This window comes from Peromyscus californicus, unplaced genomic scaffold (genome assembly GCF_007827085.1).
Source record: "Peromyscus californicus insignis strain IS unplaced genomic scaffold, ASM782708v3 Scaffold_3__1_contigs__length_106647218, whole genome shotgun sequence".
Taxonomy (NCBI): Eukaryota; Metazoa; Chordata; class Mammalia; order Rodentia; family Cricetidae; genus Peromyscus; species Peromyscus californicus.
Genome location: NW_026294551.1, coordinates 51,382,855 through 51,400,625, shown reverse-complemented (window position 1 = coordinate 51,400,625; position 17,771 = coordinate 51,382,855). Strand labels below are relative to the sequence as shown.

Genomic DNA, 17,771 nt, shown 5'->3' with positions numbered 1-17,771 from the left:
GGTACAGGACCACCACAGAACCGGAGACCAGAGATCATCAAATAAGAAACTGTAACAGCTAAAAGGTATTTACACCCCCAGACCCAAAAGCGTCTGGGCGCTACAAAAAGACTTTAATGTTAACATCTATTACTATGAGATGCTTTTAACAATTGATCACCTGTCTCCTAGATGCTGAACCAGTAAAGGAAACAGGTACTTTAAAATAATCTGTCTCTGATAAAGCTTAACATGTTTCAAAATCCATAGGGACGGGCCGGATCTACCTCACATAAATGTCAACATAAAATAATAATGATTCTTTTCTCTCTCTAAGTTTTTTCTGTGTCACCAGCATCTTGTCAAACAGAAAGTTCCCAGCCACAGCCAAGAGGGATACATGTCTCCAGAGCAAACGGATGACAGACAGCATCCCACAACGCCTGTCTACCTCAGAAGACTCCCCTTCTCCATTCCCCCCAGAGCCAACCAACGTCCAAAAGTCAGCTGGAAGCAGTTTTTGAGAGGAACGACGCCCCTAGTCCCATCTACCTGCTTTTTTTTATAATAAGGGAAAGTCTGAGATGTAAGGTTTTGGTCCTTATTTACATCCTTTAATTACGTCATCAGCCTTCGCCGGCTTCCCAGCCTAAAAAGCGGTTGAGCCCCCTGTGGGCTCTCTCTGTCCCCTCTCCTTTGCGCTCCTTCCCCCTGTCGGTCCCCCTCTCTCCCTCTCCCCCCCTTCTCTCTCTCTCTCTCTCTCTCTCTCTCTCTCTCTCTCTCTCTCTCTCTGTCTTTCTCTGTCTCTCCCCCACCCCAATAAAGCTCTAAAAAGGTAACCATGGCTATGGTTCTTTCAATCAGCACGCTCCTCCGCGGGCATGCTCCTCTGCGGGCATGGCCGCCGCGGGCGGTGACCAGCCACGAGGGGCAGCTCGGCGGCATAACCAACACCTAGTAGGATCAAGGAATCCTTCTGGAGGAGAAGCCAAACATCAAGGAATATTTGGTGCTATTAAGCTTTTAATATATCAGCTGTCCTCTGCTATGAATTTCGTGTACACTCATAACTTCCCCAAGATCTTTCAACAGTGTATTTCACCTGAAATTCTTCTCAAGCATCCTAGGCCAAAATAGCAAACAGACCAACTGTTGTTTCCTGAATTAATGTAAACACCCCTAGGGAGACACCACCTGTCTCCTAGGCTTAGCTTTGTTTCTTGTGCAAATGAAGCTCAGACCCTCCTTTCTCTCAAAGCCTAAATGGCATTCCAGAGCAATTGACTCAGAACAAAAGGGTTTTTTGCATACCAGGTGCAATGTAGTTATGAGACAGGTTTCCTAGCTCTGAGAAAAGGTACCTTGCCCTGCCCGTATATGGCAGCATAAAAAATAGAGGCAGTTTTATTTTAGTGACTTATAGACTCTTTTATCTAACCACCTGTAAGATTGTAGTTTGAGCACATTTATGACAGACTTGTAATTTTTCACCTAACCACTTATAAGAATATTTTGAGCACATAAATTCCCTTTCTGACTTATTCCAGGTTTTATCTGATCCCACCTCCTCTATTCACTCCCCTTTTGGGTTGCAAATCAAGCTGGATATCATGGCTCTTATAGGGACCTTGGGAGCTTTGCATTGTATTGGAAGAGTCAGGCTGCTGGGAAGGGAGAGACTGATTCTGGGAGAGAAACAGGAAGGAACCTCGATGGAGAAGAAAGAGGATGAAGGTGAGGATGGAGATGGAAAAGAGTTAGAGTTATGAGAGGACAGGAGGAGAAATGACAGAGAGGAGGTAAGTATAAGAATAGAATTGAAGCCGTGTAGAAAGAATCTTGACTCAGAAAAATAAAGTGAATGGACTAAACAGTTTCATGTACATAGATTCATTTAATATCATCAAAGATTAGATTATCAGATGGTTGTAGATTCTTCCTGGACCCTGAATAGCTGAACCCCCATAGTCCCTGATAATAAGTTATTCAGGAAATGCATTAACATAGTTGCAAACTGTTACTATAGGATGAAAACATTGCAGTATAGGTGATTGTGGTGGCTTTTAAGAAAGCTACACAGAGAAACCCTGTCTCGAAAAAAAACCAAAAAAAAAAAAAAAAAAAGCCGGGCGGTGGTGGTGCACGCCTTTAATCCCAGCACTCGGGAGGCAGAGCCAGGCGGATCTCTGTGAGTTCGAGGCCAGCCTGGTCTCCAAAGCGAGTTCCAGGAAAGGCGCAAAGCTACACAGAGAAACCCTGTCTCGAAAAAAAACCAAAAAAAAAAAAAAAAAAAAAAAAAAAAGAAAATGTCCCCCAAAAGGAATGGCCCTATTTGGAGGTGTGGCTTTGTTAGATGAAGTGTGTTACTCTGGGGTGGGCTTTGAAGTCTATGTTCAAGCTATACCTAGTTCAGTTCACTTCATGCTGCCTGCAGGTCAAGATGTAGTATTCACAGGTCCTTCTCCAGCACCATGTCTGCCTGCATACTGCTATGTGCCACTATGGTGAAAATGGACTGAACCTCTGAATTGTAAGCCACCCTAATGCAATTATTTCCTTTATAAGAGTTACCATGGTCATGATGTCTCTTCACAATAATAGAAACTCAAGTAAGACAGAAGTTGGTACCAGGAATTGGGATATTGTTGTGATAGGCCTGTTCATGCTCTTGTTTGAAAGAATATGGACATTGGTACTGTGGATTAGAAAAGCAATTGAATGCTTTAAGTGCTGCTTAATGGGCCACACTGGAAGGAGCATAGAAAGCAGGTGCTGAGTGTGATTTGATGAACTGTAAGGGCCTGGCTCAAGAGATTTCAGAGGAGAAGAATTTTAGGATGTTGCTTAAAGATCTTTCTTGTGATATTTTGGTGGAAAATGTGGCTTCTTTTTGCCCTTGTCCAAAATGTCTGCTGGACCCCAGAGTAACAAGTTTTGAATTAATTGCATTGGCTAAGGAAATTTCAATATTGCCAAGTATACACATTACTCTGCTGTATATAAGATGTAGCATCAATCTTAGAAGGTCTTATTAATAAAATCAAACCTGAGGCCAGTTATTGGGGTGAATGTTGGAAGATCAGAGAATCAGAACAAGCCACAGCTACCTCACCTCGCCAGTTCCTCAGCTGGTCTTGTTTCCTCAGACTGGAAGCCTCTGAGTCCTCATCCCAATGGCTCTCAGCTGATCTGCTGCTGGAAAGCCTGAATGCTTAACCAGGCAAATACTTAACTAGCCAAATGCTTCTAGTTTCTGGTCTCCAAGCCTTATATATCTTTCTGTTTTTGCCATCACTCCCTGGGATTAAAGGCTCACTTCTTGGGATTAAAGGAATGTGTCACCATGACTGGCAGTTTCCAGTGTGGCCTTGAACTCACAGAGATCCATGCCACCAGAAGGCTAGGATTAAAAGTGTGAGTGCCACCATTTTCTAGCCTCTGTATCTAGTGGCTGTTCCATTCTCTGACCCCAGATAAGTTTATTAAGGTGCACAATACTTTGGGGAACACAATACCACCACATTTCCCCTTTTTTGCTTAAAATTAAAAAAAGACTTATAACTAATACAAGAAAAATTATATTCAATAAGTATATACAATATACACAGTCAAGATTACATTAATAATGTCTAGTCCATTAACATTTGACAGATTCAGACAAAAACTCCATTATATGTATTAATGATGTCCAGTCCAGTAACATTTGATAAACTCAGACAAAAAAAATTTTCATTACTTATCCTATTTAAAACAAGTAGTTCCTTTTTAAAAGTAGATTCAAAAATTGACTTTTTTTTTTTTTTTTTTTTGGTTTTTCGAGACAGGGTTTCTCTGTGTAGCTTTGCGCCTTTCCTGGAACTCGCTTTGGAGACCAGGCTGGCCTCGAACTCAAAGAGATCCTCCTGGCTCTGCCTCCCGAGAGCTGGGATTAAAGGCGTGCGCCACCACCGCCCGGCTAAAAAAAATTGACTTTTTTTAATCTTATATTCACATTCTCTCTTTTTTCTTTGCATAAAAGTTTTAATAATCTACCTTTTGTCATTTTTATATCTTCCCCTTTTTCTTTTCAGTGTAGATTCAGTGATCTACCCATTTATCCTATTATTTCTTTATCTTTTTTCTCAGAGCAGATTCGATGATCTACCTCATATCTATATTCTCTTTTTCCTTTTCCTTTTCCTTTTTCTTTAAACAAAACCTCTGAATCTAATCTCCTTGTTCAGCTTTTTTTCCTGACCATTAACAATTAACAACTTGTAACAAACCATTGTAAACAACGACAATATCCATAACTCATTAAACAACCCAAAACCACCCACCCCACCTCTTGGGAATGTGGGCGTCGTTTTCTTAAAATTACTTCCTACTTTCTAGGGGCAAAGATATCTTTAGGGAATCCTGAAAAGAAAATTTTGGGTTAATTGTCAAGTCCTGTATCATTTGTCCAGTTGCTGCATCATGAGAAAGTGCAGGGCTTGTTTCAAGTCCTTGTTCAAGTAGTCTGTCAGGCTGGATCATCTCAAATTGTCCTGAGCAGTTTGTTGTCCAAAGTCGATCTTTCAGTGGTGTGAATGGCTTAATGGCTTTATCGTAGTCCATGTGGAATCATCTTTGTGGGGTCTCATCATTCTTTTTGAAGATTTCAAAGTTGCTGTTAGGCGTGGTCATGGTTCCCTGCAGATTTTTTTTTGTGTGTGTGTGCCTCGTCTGTGGTTTGGAGTAATCACAGTCTGATAAATGTCTGTCTCTTGGAACCATGATGTTTTCCCTAGAACAGAAAATCTTCACAGCAATGTCTCTCCACCATTTGTCTTGCCAAACTTTTCCAAACTGACCTTTGCCGATCCTTTCTTGTAACACGATGGTCATGGCAATTCTTCTCTGAACAAGCAGCAGTAAACTCTTTGTCCCAGGTAGCAGCATCACCGCAGTCACCAACATGATGAGAAGGAGCCAGCAATTCGGAGCAGCAGCCTCTGCCTCCGTGGTCCTGCTGTCACCGTTTGTGCCTGGGCCCTGGCCAAAGCTTCTCCTTAGCAAGCCTCCTAGGCTGCCCTCAAAGGATCCTCCTGCCTCTGCCTCCTTCAGCAAATCCAACCAGTGTGCTTCACCACAACTAGCTGAGGGTAGCTTGGGTCTGAGCAGGGTCCTGCAAGGCCACAGGCAGGCAGCTTTTTTGTGAATTCATACCATGAATGTTGGGCACCAGAAAAACTCTAATGAATATATATAATCAAAAGAATCAAGATGAACAAGGAAAAACATAAGATGTACAATTCTAGGAGAAAAAGAGCATCAGCATGTGAAATGGAGCTAAGTCCTGTTTTCAAGGAGATAAACAGATTAATAAATGGAATAACAGGAGTGGTGATCTCAGGGCAAGTCCCCACTCAGCCAACTTTCCAACTTGTGAAAATACATTAAGAAAAGCTTAGAGCTGGGTGTGAATGTACATGCCTTTAATCCCAGCACTGGAAAGCAAAGGCTGGTGGACCTCTAAGTTCGAGGCCTGCCTGGTCTACAGAGCAAGTTCCAGAACAGCCAAGCTTAGGCAGTGGAGGAAAGCATTGAAAACAGAAAACTGGTGAAAATGCAATTGAACAAGGGAGCCAAGTTCCAGCCCTAGCAAGTAGCAGAACTTGGTAGTTTTAGCCACATGGTTCTGGCTTTAGAGTTAAGGAGGGACTAAGGAAAGTCACGGAGGCCAGGCATGTGTCCAGGGTGTCCCTGAATGGAAACTTAGAGAGGCCATTTCACAAAGCTGTGAAGGTGAAGCCTAGATTGCCTTGGAGACACCAAGTTGTTGTAGATGCCAGAACTATGGAGGAGCTGAGGAGAGCTGCTGACAGGGAGTGGAACTAGCCCAAGAGAGAGAAGTGTGTTTCAGTCAACAAAGCTGAAAGGAGTTGGAGATCTGAAGAGCTTTTGACATCAGATATGGGGGTGCAGGGTTTGGAGTTTGCCCAGCTTATATTTTGGTCTTGCTTTGTTCCAGTATTTCCTCACTATAGCTCCATTTCAGAACGATATTGTATATCCTGTGCCATTATATGTTGGAAGTATGTGATCTGCATTTTGATTTTGATTTTACAGGGCATAACAGTTAAGAGATTGCATGAATCTTAGAAGAAACTTTAAACTTTGGACTTTTAAATAAGTTTGAGACTGTTATAGACTATGAGAACTTTGAAAGTTGGACTGAATGCATTTGTATTTAATATGGCTACAAGTCTTTGGGGACCAGGGAGTGGTGGTTTGAAAGAAAATGACCCCCAGAGGGAGTGGCCCTATTAGGAGGTGTGGCTTTGTTGGAGTAGGTATGGCCTTTTTAGAGGAAATATGTCATTGTGTGGTCAGGCTTTGAGGTCTCCTATGCTCAAGCTATGCCTAGTTCAGTTTATTTTCCATTGCCTGCAGTTCAAAAATGTAGTATTCTCAGCTCCTACTCCAGCACCATGTCTACCTGCACACCACCATGTCCTACCATAATGGTAATGGACTGAAATTCTGAACTGTAAGCTATGGTATTTAAATGTTTTTCTTTGTAAGTGTTGCCATGGTCATGGTGTCTCTTCACAGCAATAGAAACCGTAATAAAGACAGTGATTAACTTACCATAAAAAAACATGGTTAGATTTATAAATCTTAGTATGCTTTGATAAGTCGTGGTCTCAGAAGTCCAAAAGTCACACACTTGCTACATATTCTTTGTAGAGTCATTTCTAACTTTTCTTGGATTGTTTAGAAAGAAATTGTATAAGAAAGAAACAATAAGTAAAATTAAATTCCTTGAGTTCAAATTATCTGATAATATATTTTAAGTGACACTTGAATGTATACCTTTTTCATGCTTAGTCTGTATCTGCATCTAGTGTATATAGCCTCATTTATGTATGCTCAAATATTTGTTGACCAACAGTTGTGTGATATTTCTGGAGAGATGTAAATTTAACATCTGCTCCTAATTTCTGACATTTCCACATCTCAAAGAATTCTTTATTAAGATTATCTTAGTGAATAGAAATATATTTACTAGAGATTACTCATAGAGCAATGGAAGTCCAGTCATTTGCATGGACCTCTCTCCTGAAGTTGCCCCACCCTCTCTCACCAAGCTCTTATTACCTTGGCTTTGTCTGCTCCAGAATTAATGGAAACATTTGTTCCTACCACCACCTAGTGGGAAAGCAGCAGAGGTGACCCCAGGATCACACTGATAAGAGTTAGTGTGTTTGTGTATACTTTGCCCTTGCCCTTAAAAGGGGTTCTGTTGGTTTGAGCCAACATTGTTCACCGTGGGAAGGTTAGCTTGTTTTGCCGCATTCTGGCATGTTGGACATTTGGGCTTGTTGTAAGATGGAGTGACAAGAATTCAGAGGTCTAGGCTCGATTACCAGATTATACACATCCCAGACCAAGCATGGCTGCCACACCTTGAAGGAAGCACTGTACATGTGTTAAAGTAAAACATAATTCCTGAATGGCCATGGTGGTTAACATGACCAGGAACCTGTGGCAGCTCCTTCACTAGACCTTATGTACAAGCGTATATGATTAAGAGCTCATGCTGTGACGAAGAGTGATAAAAAATTGTTGGTACACTTCTAGGATTGGATGATGTTTTGTCAATATGCTGTTAGAAGATGCCACAGATTGAAATTGCACCAGAAGGAAGAAGGATACAAAATTACATCAGATTTTATTAAATGGAAACAATGTAACAATGCTGCTTCCTGGTGAAGGGCTGAAGTAGCAATGGAGTTCCTTGAGTTATGTTAGAGTCTGTTCTTTTTCAAACTATTAATGTTTAGATTTTATAAAATGAAGTTTCTGTCAAAGGGAAATACTTTGAAGGAAAACATCCAATTTTCTAGTCTAATCCTGATAATTTAGGAATAAGAAGATTTGATATATATATATGGACTAAAAAATAAAGGTGTTTTTGGCTAAAAAAAAAAATAGAACATTTAAGGTGTCAAGAACCAAGGATTATGGTTTTTAATTTTGTAATATTTCTCCTGGAAGACACAAAATGTTAAATAAAATATTCTAACAATGTAAGGAAGGACCAGGCAAAATGAAAACACAGCCACCTCCCACCCCCCACCTCAAGCAAAGAAGCACGTTCCCTCAGCTCTTTATTGTGACTATTGGTATCAGGTGACATTGAAAAACTCATTTTATTCACAGCTAAGCCACAGCTGGTAACTTGATCCCAAAACGTCTTCATTAAAGGGTATTTGCAGTTAAAAAATAAAAAAAGCTGTTCCTCCGACCAGACTGCTACTTGAGCTGATAGTTGCCATTTTAAAACCTAATGTCACATAAATTTTCCTAATGAAAGCTAAGGACTACAGGACATTTAAAAAGGATGAACCCTTAGTCATCTTAAAGTTCAATTTTGAGAGTTTTACCCTTATAATTGTGCTTAATTATCATTAACACAAAAGATGTAGACATGTCAATAAACTTCTTTTTCATTATATAAAACACATTTTTTTCTCAAATCACTAGCTCCTGTTGGATTAAAGTATACTTTAAAGTCTATTTCTAAATACTTATTGTCCCTTTCAGACCTTTTAAAGGATCTGAAACTTACTGCAGGTTCAGGAGTCTCTTGGTGGCACCACGAAGTGTGTTTGTAAAATGACAACAGCTGTGCAGCCTGCACAGATCGCATCTTGAGACGTCCAACACAGAAAGGGCATCATAACATTTCTTGGAAGGAAAATTAATACTGAGATATTTTATTCTCTGTTTTCCCCGTGAATGTGCCAGTATCGGACTGAAGCCACAAAACCTTTGCAACTGTCCAGATGACAGGTCCTCCAGAGGAGCCAAGTTGAAGACTCAGTTATAGAGACTATGTCTCTCTGCCTGACACAGAGTCTGCTCTATCATGGCTTTTTTTCTCAGAGCATCCTAACCACATCAGTAAGGAGGCATGGGCTACCTAGAAATTGATATTTAGCTATTGATTTTTTTTTTTTTTAGCATTTTCACTTATTTACAAATAACCCCAGTGTTTTCATCTGTCATACACAACCTTGACTTCAGGCTGGGTGTAGTGACATAGGCTTTCAATCCCAGCACTCGAGAGGGAGAGACAGCCAGATCTCTGAGTTTGGGGCCAGCCTGGTCTACAGAGTGATTTCTCAGAAAGACAGGGATACACAGAGAAACCCTGTCTCAAAAAACAAACTAACACGCAAACAAACAAACAGAACCTTGACCTCACTTGTAACTACTCAATTCGTTCAGTTTTAAGTCATTTCTAAACTTCTGATGAAATAAATACAGCAGAAAGGGAGGTCAAAACTTGGAATTATCTCTTGTCAAATAAAACCCCTGAAGATTCTGGGTAAGGTGTCTGGGGAGAAGCCACCTGCCTGTGACACAGTGCAGGATAGGAGTTAGAATAAGGAAAATACTGTGTTCCAAGAGAGAAAAAGAGGGAGAGCTTCAGAGCTTCCCACAGTCAGAGCTAGCACACCTGCAGAGCCCAGAGAAGATGGGAGGCACTGAGAAGCCAGACTCATGACCTGGCTGGGAGGGGAGCAGAAGCTTGATCCAGAAAGAAACTGGGTGGCCTGGGGATAGAGACCGGCAGGCCTACTCTGTGGCAAACACACAGCCTTGCCACGTCTCAAGTCCTACTCTGGTAGATGGGTGAGCAGTGGAGAGGAATCCAATTTTGTCATTGTTTTATAAAAATTAAAAAAAAATGATTTGTGTGTTTGTGTGTGCCCACTTGTGTACATATTTGTGTGTTTCTGTGTGCGTGTGTATTTGAGTGTGCACCTGTGTGTGAGTGCCATGAATTCCTCCACATGGAGTTGGTGTTACGGTGTGAGCTGCCTGATGTGGGTTCTGGGAGTAGAACTCCGATCTTCTACAGGAGCAGTTCTTAGCCACCGAGCCTTCTGGTCCCCACCTTTTTACCATTGTACATCAGTTTCTCAAGCTGTGAATCCCACTTCCATACGGCATGACTTAACTAAATGTGGGATTGGGAAATGTTGACAAGAGCAACAGGTTTGTGTACATGCAGTGGGCAAGATTAATTCAAATGTGCACTGAGTCTGAGGTGTTTCTGCAGTGTGTACCATGTGACTTCCTCACACCTATAGTTCTGAGCACACAATATGAGTATTTTGCACTGATTGAGTTCGAGCACCATACAATCTCTATGATGCTCCTGAAACACCTTGGCTCAGAGTCTAGGCTATTGTTGGCTCTGCTTACAGCATTTTCCCTGTACATATGAGATTTTCTGTTCTCATAGAAACATGATACCTTAATTTTGGAATGTAAAGATTTAAATATATTCTTATTTTCATTATCTAGCATGTAAGAATCAAGTTAAAATATCTTTGCATTGCATTATGTGAGAACATTCCGTTTTACAAGTTGGTGTTTTGAGTTGCTGACTTGAGTGATATAAAGAGATTGTAAGTGAATTTTGGCTTGGGATTGGAGTAGAATTCTACCAGCTTCTGGAATGTGTGCTGCACATCAGTGTAAAGTACCAGAAATGTAAAATATCCATCAACTCTGAGAAACACTGAAGATTCCCAATGTCTACAGTATCAAATATTCCATCAAGATTTAATTCCTTATGCCAAACATAAACAAATACAAGCATTTCACTAGTTTGCAAATTTGCTGTCATTTTTAACAAATGGTAAAAATTATATCACAACAAAGAGTTGTTTGTAATAAATTTCTTTAAGATTTAATTTTAGTAAAAACATTTGATTGAGTTATATGGAAATTATTTGGGATAAAGGGCTTTTTGACGGTAGGAAATGTTTGAGAAGCCCCCTACCTTTCTTATTCATATGACATTCTGTAACTGTGTGGTCATGACACGGGTGTGTGGGTTCACACGGGTCTGTGAAATGAACACTGAGAGGCATCTTAAGAATGAATCTAGCCTTTCATGGCTGCGGGGGGGGGTGGGGTTCAACCTCAAAGGAATGAAGCACTAACCCTTCGCCTAGGGCAGTTTTATTTCTCTCCAATACAGTTTAGCCAGTTAATTTCCATATGCTCAAAACAACCTGAAATGGGCTCCCAACAATACAATGCCAAGTGCAAATTCCTCGGTTTCTCAGGTACCATGGTTTTCTGGGTTTCCTGAACCAAATTTTGCATGGGCCTTTGTATCTTTGGGAAACTCCAAGACAGGATTCACATGGAGGGCAACAAAGAAAACAAAAGGTGTCTGCTAAACAAAAGATGAATTAGGGCTAGGTGCTGCTCTCTGGAGCCAGGCCAAGTGCAGCTCAGCAGGAATGCCACCACAACATTCACTTTTCAGGGAAATGTATCATCTCCTTGTCTCCATTCTCCAGGAATTATTGTGGGTCAGATGGGCTCAAGGCTGGCCACTCACACCACAAAGTAGGCTGGACAAGGCCTGTATAGACTTGCTGGCTCCACTGGACATTTACTGAGATGCTCACCCAATGTAAACGTCTGACTGGGGGAGGCCAGGAAGGAACATCTGGGTCCCCAAGAGTTGTCCTGGAAACATTGCCACTTGAAAGGCAACACTGGTGGCCACTGGTTTATAGATGAAGAAACCAAGCGCCAAAGGAAGGTCAGGCAGAGCCAGGACTCAAGTGAGAATGCTCACTCCTCAGCTACTAAGATGTCAGGATTCCTCAGAGACACCACCTGACTTCTCATAGAGGTCCATGATGAGATGAGGATGGGTGTCCTTCAGAGCTCGGTAGACTCGGTCTTTGCAGGCCCTGGTCCAGGACCGGCTGAGGCTGAAGAGCTTCCTCATCTTGTCTTGGTTGGTGGCTTCAGCCCGCACCGCCTCATATTCCTCTTCACTCAGTACAGCACCATGCAGGTTGTCCAAGACAGGGTCCACTGATGTCACTCGGGCCACTAGCTGCTCCCGATGCTGGTCCAGGAAGTGTAGTGAGGCAGGAGATTCTAGGGGTAAAGATGAGCCTGGCACTGAGAGAAGAAAGGCTCCCCCATGGGCTCTCTGATGGGCTGCCCACTTCTTGTTCTTTTCACCTAGCTCATCTGTCCCCCCGGATCCCTTCTTCCTCTGGAAGGTCATTTGAAGAATATCTTACCTTCCTGAGACCAGTTACTAGTCTGACAATTACCTGATCGGGGGAGGGGTTCTTCCTGGGGTGTTCAAGTTAGGAGTGGGTGGAGTTATTGTCTCCATGGGAAGCAGCAAGGTGCATGGGAGCAACTCTGCCTTGGGTATGTACCTCTTTTTACCCATCCTGGTGAAATTTACAAGGAGAGGTTCTCTCCTTTCTCACTGCCCTTCTTTCAAGAATCAGATGATTTACCAGTGGAACACTGTTGGCCCCTCTGGACTCCTTATACCTGTTACTGACCTTTGTGGGCTGCAGGGATCATGGGTGGTGCAGGCCTGAGGTCCCCTGGAAGAAAGGAGAGATGATGTATCTGTAATGGTGCCTGTCACCAATACTCAGTGCACTCTATGAAACTCCCAACCATGCCTGAGATTTTGAGAATGAGGTACAGAAATTCTGATATAATCTAGAAGGTGAATATTTCCTCAGGTGTGCAGGGAATTTTAGGTCCTGAGCCTATTGTCATAGAGAGAGAGGGCATGTGAGTGAGCAATAGATAATTTCTCCCACAGGATCACAGCCTCAATTTTATCTTATAATAAATTCCATGTGGAGAAACAACTAAGTCTCTTACTGGTTGGCTTAAATTTTTTTTGTTTTGTTTTTGAGACAGGGTTTCTCTGTGTAGTTTTGGTTCCTGTCCTGGATCTTGCTCTGTAAGACCAGGTTGGCCTTGAACTCAGAGATCTGCCTGGCTCTGCCTCTTGAGTGCTGGGATTAAAGGCGTGCGCCACCACCACCCAGCCTGGTTTAAATTTTTTGACATCTAACTCTGGTAGAAAACTATTTTCTTGACCTTGTTTGACCTTGTATGCTCACATGTCACAAATGTGTGTTCTTGATTTGATGGCTGAATCAATACAAAGCAAGACTGAGCACATAGGAACAGTGAGTTGATTTTAGGAACAAGTGAAGGAGGTTAATAAATTTCAGCTCATGTAGAAGCCCCAAGAGTGTGAGAAGACCCTAAATTCACTGTGCTCTAAGAGTTTAGAGGAAGTCATCCCAAGGACCCAGTTTGTAGTATTGGAAGCCCTGGTTCTGTTTTTATGAAGGAAGGATGATATTGCTTCCACTCCATGCTAGCTGGAACATCTTGGTACATCCTGACTTATAGATAAACTGGAGCATCTAATGAGAAAAAAAAAATCCCCGAATGACAATGAATTTAAAAACTAAAATATAAGATTGTAGACACAAGAGAGCCATGATTATAATCTTCTAGTATTAGAATACTTTCTCATATGAAAGGGAATAGACCCTAATGAGTCCTGAAGAACAGAATTAAGAAAAACATGTGGAAGAGGTTGACTTAATATAAATAAAAATAGCAACATTGCTATCAGCCAAGGATCAACTCTAAGTTGTGTGTGAACAGCATTAAACCTTTCCAACTAGCCTATGAGTTACTCAATCTGATCTTCAGTTTATAGGTGAGGAATGTTAGACTCAAATGAGTTAAGTCATTTTACAAGATTCCCTGATGAGGAAGTGCTGGAGTAAGATTCAAACCCTGGCCTGATGCTGGGGCATGTTAGTTTTCCACCTGTGGGTCACTCAGTTCAAGGATGAGAAAAATCTACTCCTTGACCACATATGTAGCCTGTTTGTAGCAGCTCAGAAGCTGAACAACCACTGTTTGACAGCTGACAAGGCTGGGCCTCTCCAGAGGTACTGGTTAGGGGAGTTTGGTTTTGGCATTGTGGGTGCTGGACTAAGACTGTATTGTTGATGCACTAAAGAAATGTCACTATTTGACTTTCTCTTCTCCATGTAAGCTTGAAAATATGGATGTCTTACAAGAGCCAACAAACAAAACAATAAATAAATGTATAAAACAAATTCTGAACACAAAACATAACCATAGAAATGAAAGAACTCTACAACAAAAATTTTAAGATATACATCAAAGAATTATATTGAGGAAGGCCTTAGATGATGGAAAGACATCCCATTATGATCACTGTTTGGAAGAATCAATATTGTGAAAATGGTCACCCTAACTAATAAAAGCACTCTACAGATTCAGTGCAGTCCCAATCATGGTTCTGGGGACATGCTTTACAAATAGTGAAAAATGTCCTGAAATACACATTAAATCACAAGAGACATAGGATAGCCAAGGTGATCCTGAATAAAAACACTATTGTAGGAAGCGTCAGCACACATGATTTCAAATTAATACTACAGCCATGGTAAATATAACAGCATGGCGTGCACACAAAACTCCCAGGCCAATGGAATAGAATAGAGGACATAATAAAAGTCTCACAACCACAGCCACCTGACTTTTGACAAAGAAACCAAAAATATGAGAAAAGACAGCCTGTTCAACAAATCATACAGGAAAACCTAGAGAGCAACACATGGAAAAAAACTAAACCAGGTGCCTATACCTCTCCTTTAGAAATCAACTCCAAATAACCAAAGACCTCAATGGGAGACCCAATACCCTGAACCAGGTAGAGGAAAATGTAGGGAGAATATTTCAACATAGCAGCATAAGGAAGGATTGTGTGAATAAGGAAGTAAAACCAACGATTTCTAAATCGAATCTCATGACACTAAAAAAAGTTTTGTATAGCATGGGAAACTTATTTGAGTGAAGATGCAGCCAAGAATGGGAGAAACATTTTCCCAGCTAAGATCTGACAGAAGATTAGGAACTAGAATATACATGGAACTCAAAAACCAAATTCCAAGGAAATAACCCAACAACAAAGTGAGCCATAGGAGAAACCAGAGAATTCTCAAAGGAAAAAATACACAGGCTAGGAAACACTTAGCTATTAGGGAAGTGGAGGTTAAATTACTTACAATTCCATTTCATTTCTTGAGAATGTCCAATATTGAAGATACAAATGATAGCAAGTGCTGGAGTGGATGTGGGGAAAGAGGAACACTTATACACTGCCTGTGGGAGTGCGAACTAGTGCAGCCACTGTGGAAGTCAACCTGGAGGCTTCTTAAGTACTAGAACTACCACGAAACCCAGCCTTACCATTCCCAGTAATATATCTAAGGGAATTTATATCCTACTATGAAGATATTTGCACAACTATGCTCACTCAACCATGTCCTGTTCACAGTAGCTAGGAAATGCAATCAGCCTAGATGTCCATCAACAGATGATTAGATAATGAACGTGTGGCACATGTATGCTATGGAAATTTATTCAGGTGTGAAGAAAATGACATTATGAAAGGTAAGCATACAAAATAGGAAAAACATCTAGCAAGATAACCCAGGCCCAGAAAGAAAACACCATATTTATCACATCAATTTCTGTCCTGGAATCTTTAGTTTTGTGGTGTTAACATGGTGTGCCCTGGTAACCAGAACACTAGAAATGGGGCAGGGCCTGAGGAGGGAAAGGAGGACAGAAGTGTCATGAGGGTAGAGGTAACGTGAGAAAAGAGAGGGAATGCTGGGGTCAGAAATGGTCAAACAAGAAGTGGGGTGGTGGGTGGAGGAGATAAAGAAGATGGTGGGAGATTGTATTAAAAATGAAGACAGCATTTAAAAGTTACAAGGAAACCTATCTTTCATAACCCAATATGAAAAAACATAAAAGAATTTGAATTCAGGGCTACAGTGCTTGAAATGGGAGGTCTTAGCAGTAGTGAGTTTCAGAACAAAACCCCAGTTCCAGGAGTGAGCTATCTCCATAGGAGCTGTTGGGCAGGGAGGCCCTGGAGGTTCCAGAGACAATGCAGGTGCATTTCATTTTCCTTTGTTCCCCATCAGAACTGGTGGACAAGACCTTCCGGCTGAAGACACCATACATCATGGATACGTGGTATAGATAATTGAAGCTGGAACTGTGTGGGAAGCTTCCCTCCTGTTGCTAAGGTTTCATAGTGTTATGTAGGCTGCTGAAGAAGGAAAGTCATCAACCACAGTCTAACCCAGCTCTGTACTCTATGATCTTTAAAAAACCGCCAGGAAAGATGGTCCCACAGCTGCAACAGTGGCACAATTGTGATGGGAGCAACCAGTAGCTCCCAATTAAATTTCAGCCCCACTCCTCAAGGTAGAATCCATCGCTAGCACTATAGAGTTAGTAAAACTCTAAAAACCCCTATCTGTGGAGGTCTTAGTCCCTTGAGAGAAGCTGGTATTGATGCTTAGGTAGACGTAGTATCAATGCCCTTCTAAATATCAGTATTTATACAGCAGACAAAGTCTACATTCAGCCTTCATCAGAAAAGCCTCTCTTTGCTGTGAATGGAGGTTGAATGCAGACACGTACAGCTGTGCAGGATACTGAGCATAAGGCATGGTTGAGTACTCATCCCTATAAGTAGATATTTATACCACACTTTTAAGGCTCTAGGGACATTGTGGAAAAGTAAGTGGAAAGAATGTAGAAACAGAAGATACGGAGAAGGCCTGTGAAGTGCTGTCTTCTAAGCATGACATGACCATGACCATCATGAACTCATATCACCTGCACCGACTGTCTCTGGACCCACACAAGTAGGACCTGCCCATTAGTCGGCTGGACATGGGGAAGCAGCTCCCAGGGACAGTACCACTTACTGCTAAACTATTGACAAATAGTAGATGATGGGGACAAGGGAGGTATACAATTCATGTGTATCCCTGCTGGTAAGCTCACTAGGTTTTTACTGCAAAACCCATGTGCATACAGATGGTCCCAGTTAGACTCTGAGGGACACAAAGCAAAACTTTTTGAATGTGGGAAAGAAATTTGTATCAAAGTGGAGGGGCTGGCAGGAGTAGGAGGAAGATAAAAATGTGTGTGTAGGGTGGAGTTATTAGAAAGCATTGTACATATGGATAAAATTGTCAAAACACAAAATTCATTTAAAATTTTGTAAGGATTTGAGACCAAGTATCTCATATTAGCAAATTCCCCTACATTTTAAGGCTGAGCTATTACATGAACTGGTTTGTGCATGATTTGTGCATCTCAAAATCTGTCATTTCAAGGGTAGTTGGGGAGGAAATCAGGACAGAAGACTGCGAAAATGGGGCTTTAGGGTATGTGGTAATTTAGATATGATGTGTTCCATGATAATGCAGATATGTTGAAGGATTAGTCCTGCAACCTTATTCAAAGGTGTCTGGTCCTGAGGGCTGTGAATATGAATGAAACCATACACTAATGCAGTCATTAATGTGAGTGCTGAGAATGGAAACTATATGAGTCTACATTGGAAGAAGCAGGGCACTAGAGGGATGTCCTGGAAGAGAACATCTTGCAAGGACTTCATTCCTTTCCTTCCTCTCTTCTCCTCTCCCCTCCTCTTCTCTCCTCTCCCCTCCTCTCCTCTCCCCTTCTCTCCCCTCCTCTCCCCTTCTCCCCTCTCTCTTGTCTCCCCTTCTCTTCCCCTTCTTCTCCTCCCTCACTCTCACTCTAACTGCCTCTCCCTCCGTACTTCAGACCTACCAGGCAAACAGCCTCCTCTCTCACAAGCTTGACTCAATGATATACTGTCTCTCCTTAGTCTCAAAGAGATGGAGGCAGCTGACCATGGACTGAAACTTGGTTCTAAGACCATAAATCAATACAAACAGTTCTATTTTTAAGTTGTTTTCTCACAATTGGGAACAGCTGACTAACACAGGGTCATAGTTTAAACTATGGTCAGACCACCTGTTTTGGATCTAGCAAAAGACACATAACGA

The 17,771-nt window shown here is 41.6% G+C and overlaps 1 protein-coding gene and 1 long non-coding RNA gene across 3 annotated transcripts in view; one reads left to right on the top strand and one right to left on the bottom strand.

Annotated features, from left to right (window-relative positions):
* LOC128122491 (uncharacterized) overlaps positions 1-17,771 on the top strand; it is a 48,040-nt gene that overhangs the window by 11,346 nt on the left and 18,923 nt on the right. The window lies entirely within an intron of this gene.
* LOC128122490 (NACHT, LRR and PYD domains-containing protein 1a-like) overlaps positions 10,973-17,771 on the bottom strand; it is a 33,812-nt gene continuing 27,013 nt past the window's right edge. For both annotated transcript variants that reach the window (XM_052758110.1, XM_052758109.1), the window contains exons 13-14: positions 12,357-12,401; positions 10,973-11,931 (exon numbers count right to left, since the gene is read on the bottom strand). In XM_052758110.1, the coding sequence (XP_052614070.1) occupies positions 11,639-11,931; positions 12,357-12,401 (338 nt within the window). In that variant the 3' untranslated portion in view covers positions 10,973-11,638. The remainder of the gene's footprint in view (positions 11,932-12,356; positions 12,402-17,771) is intronic.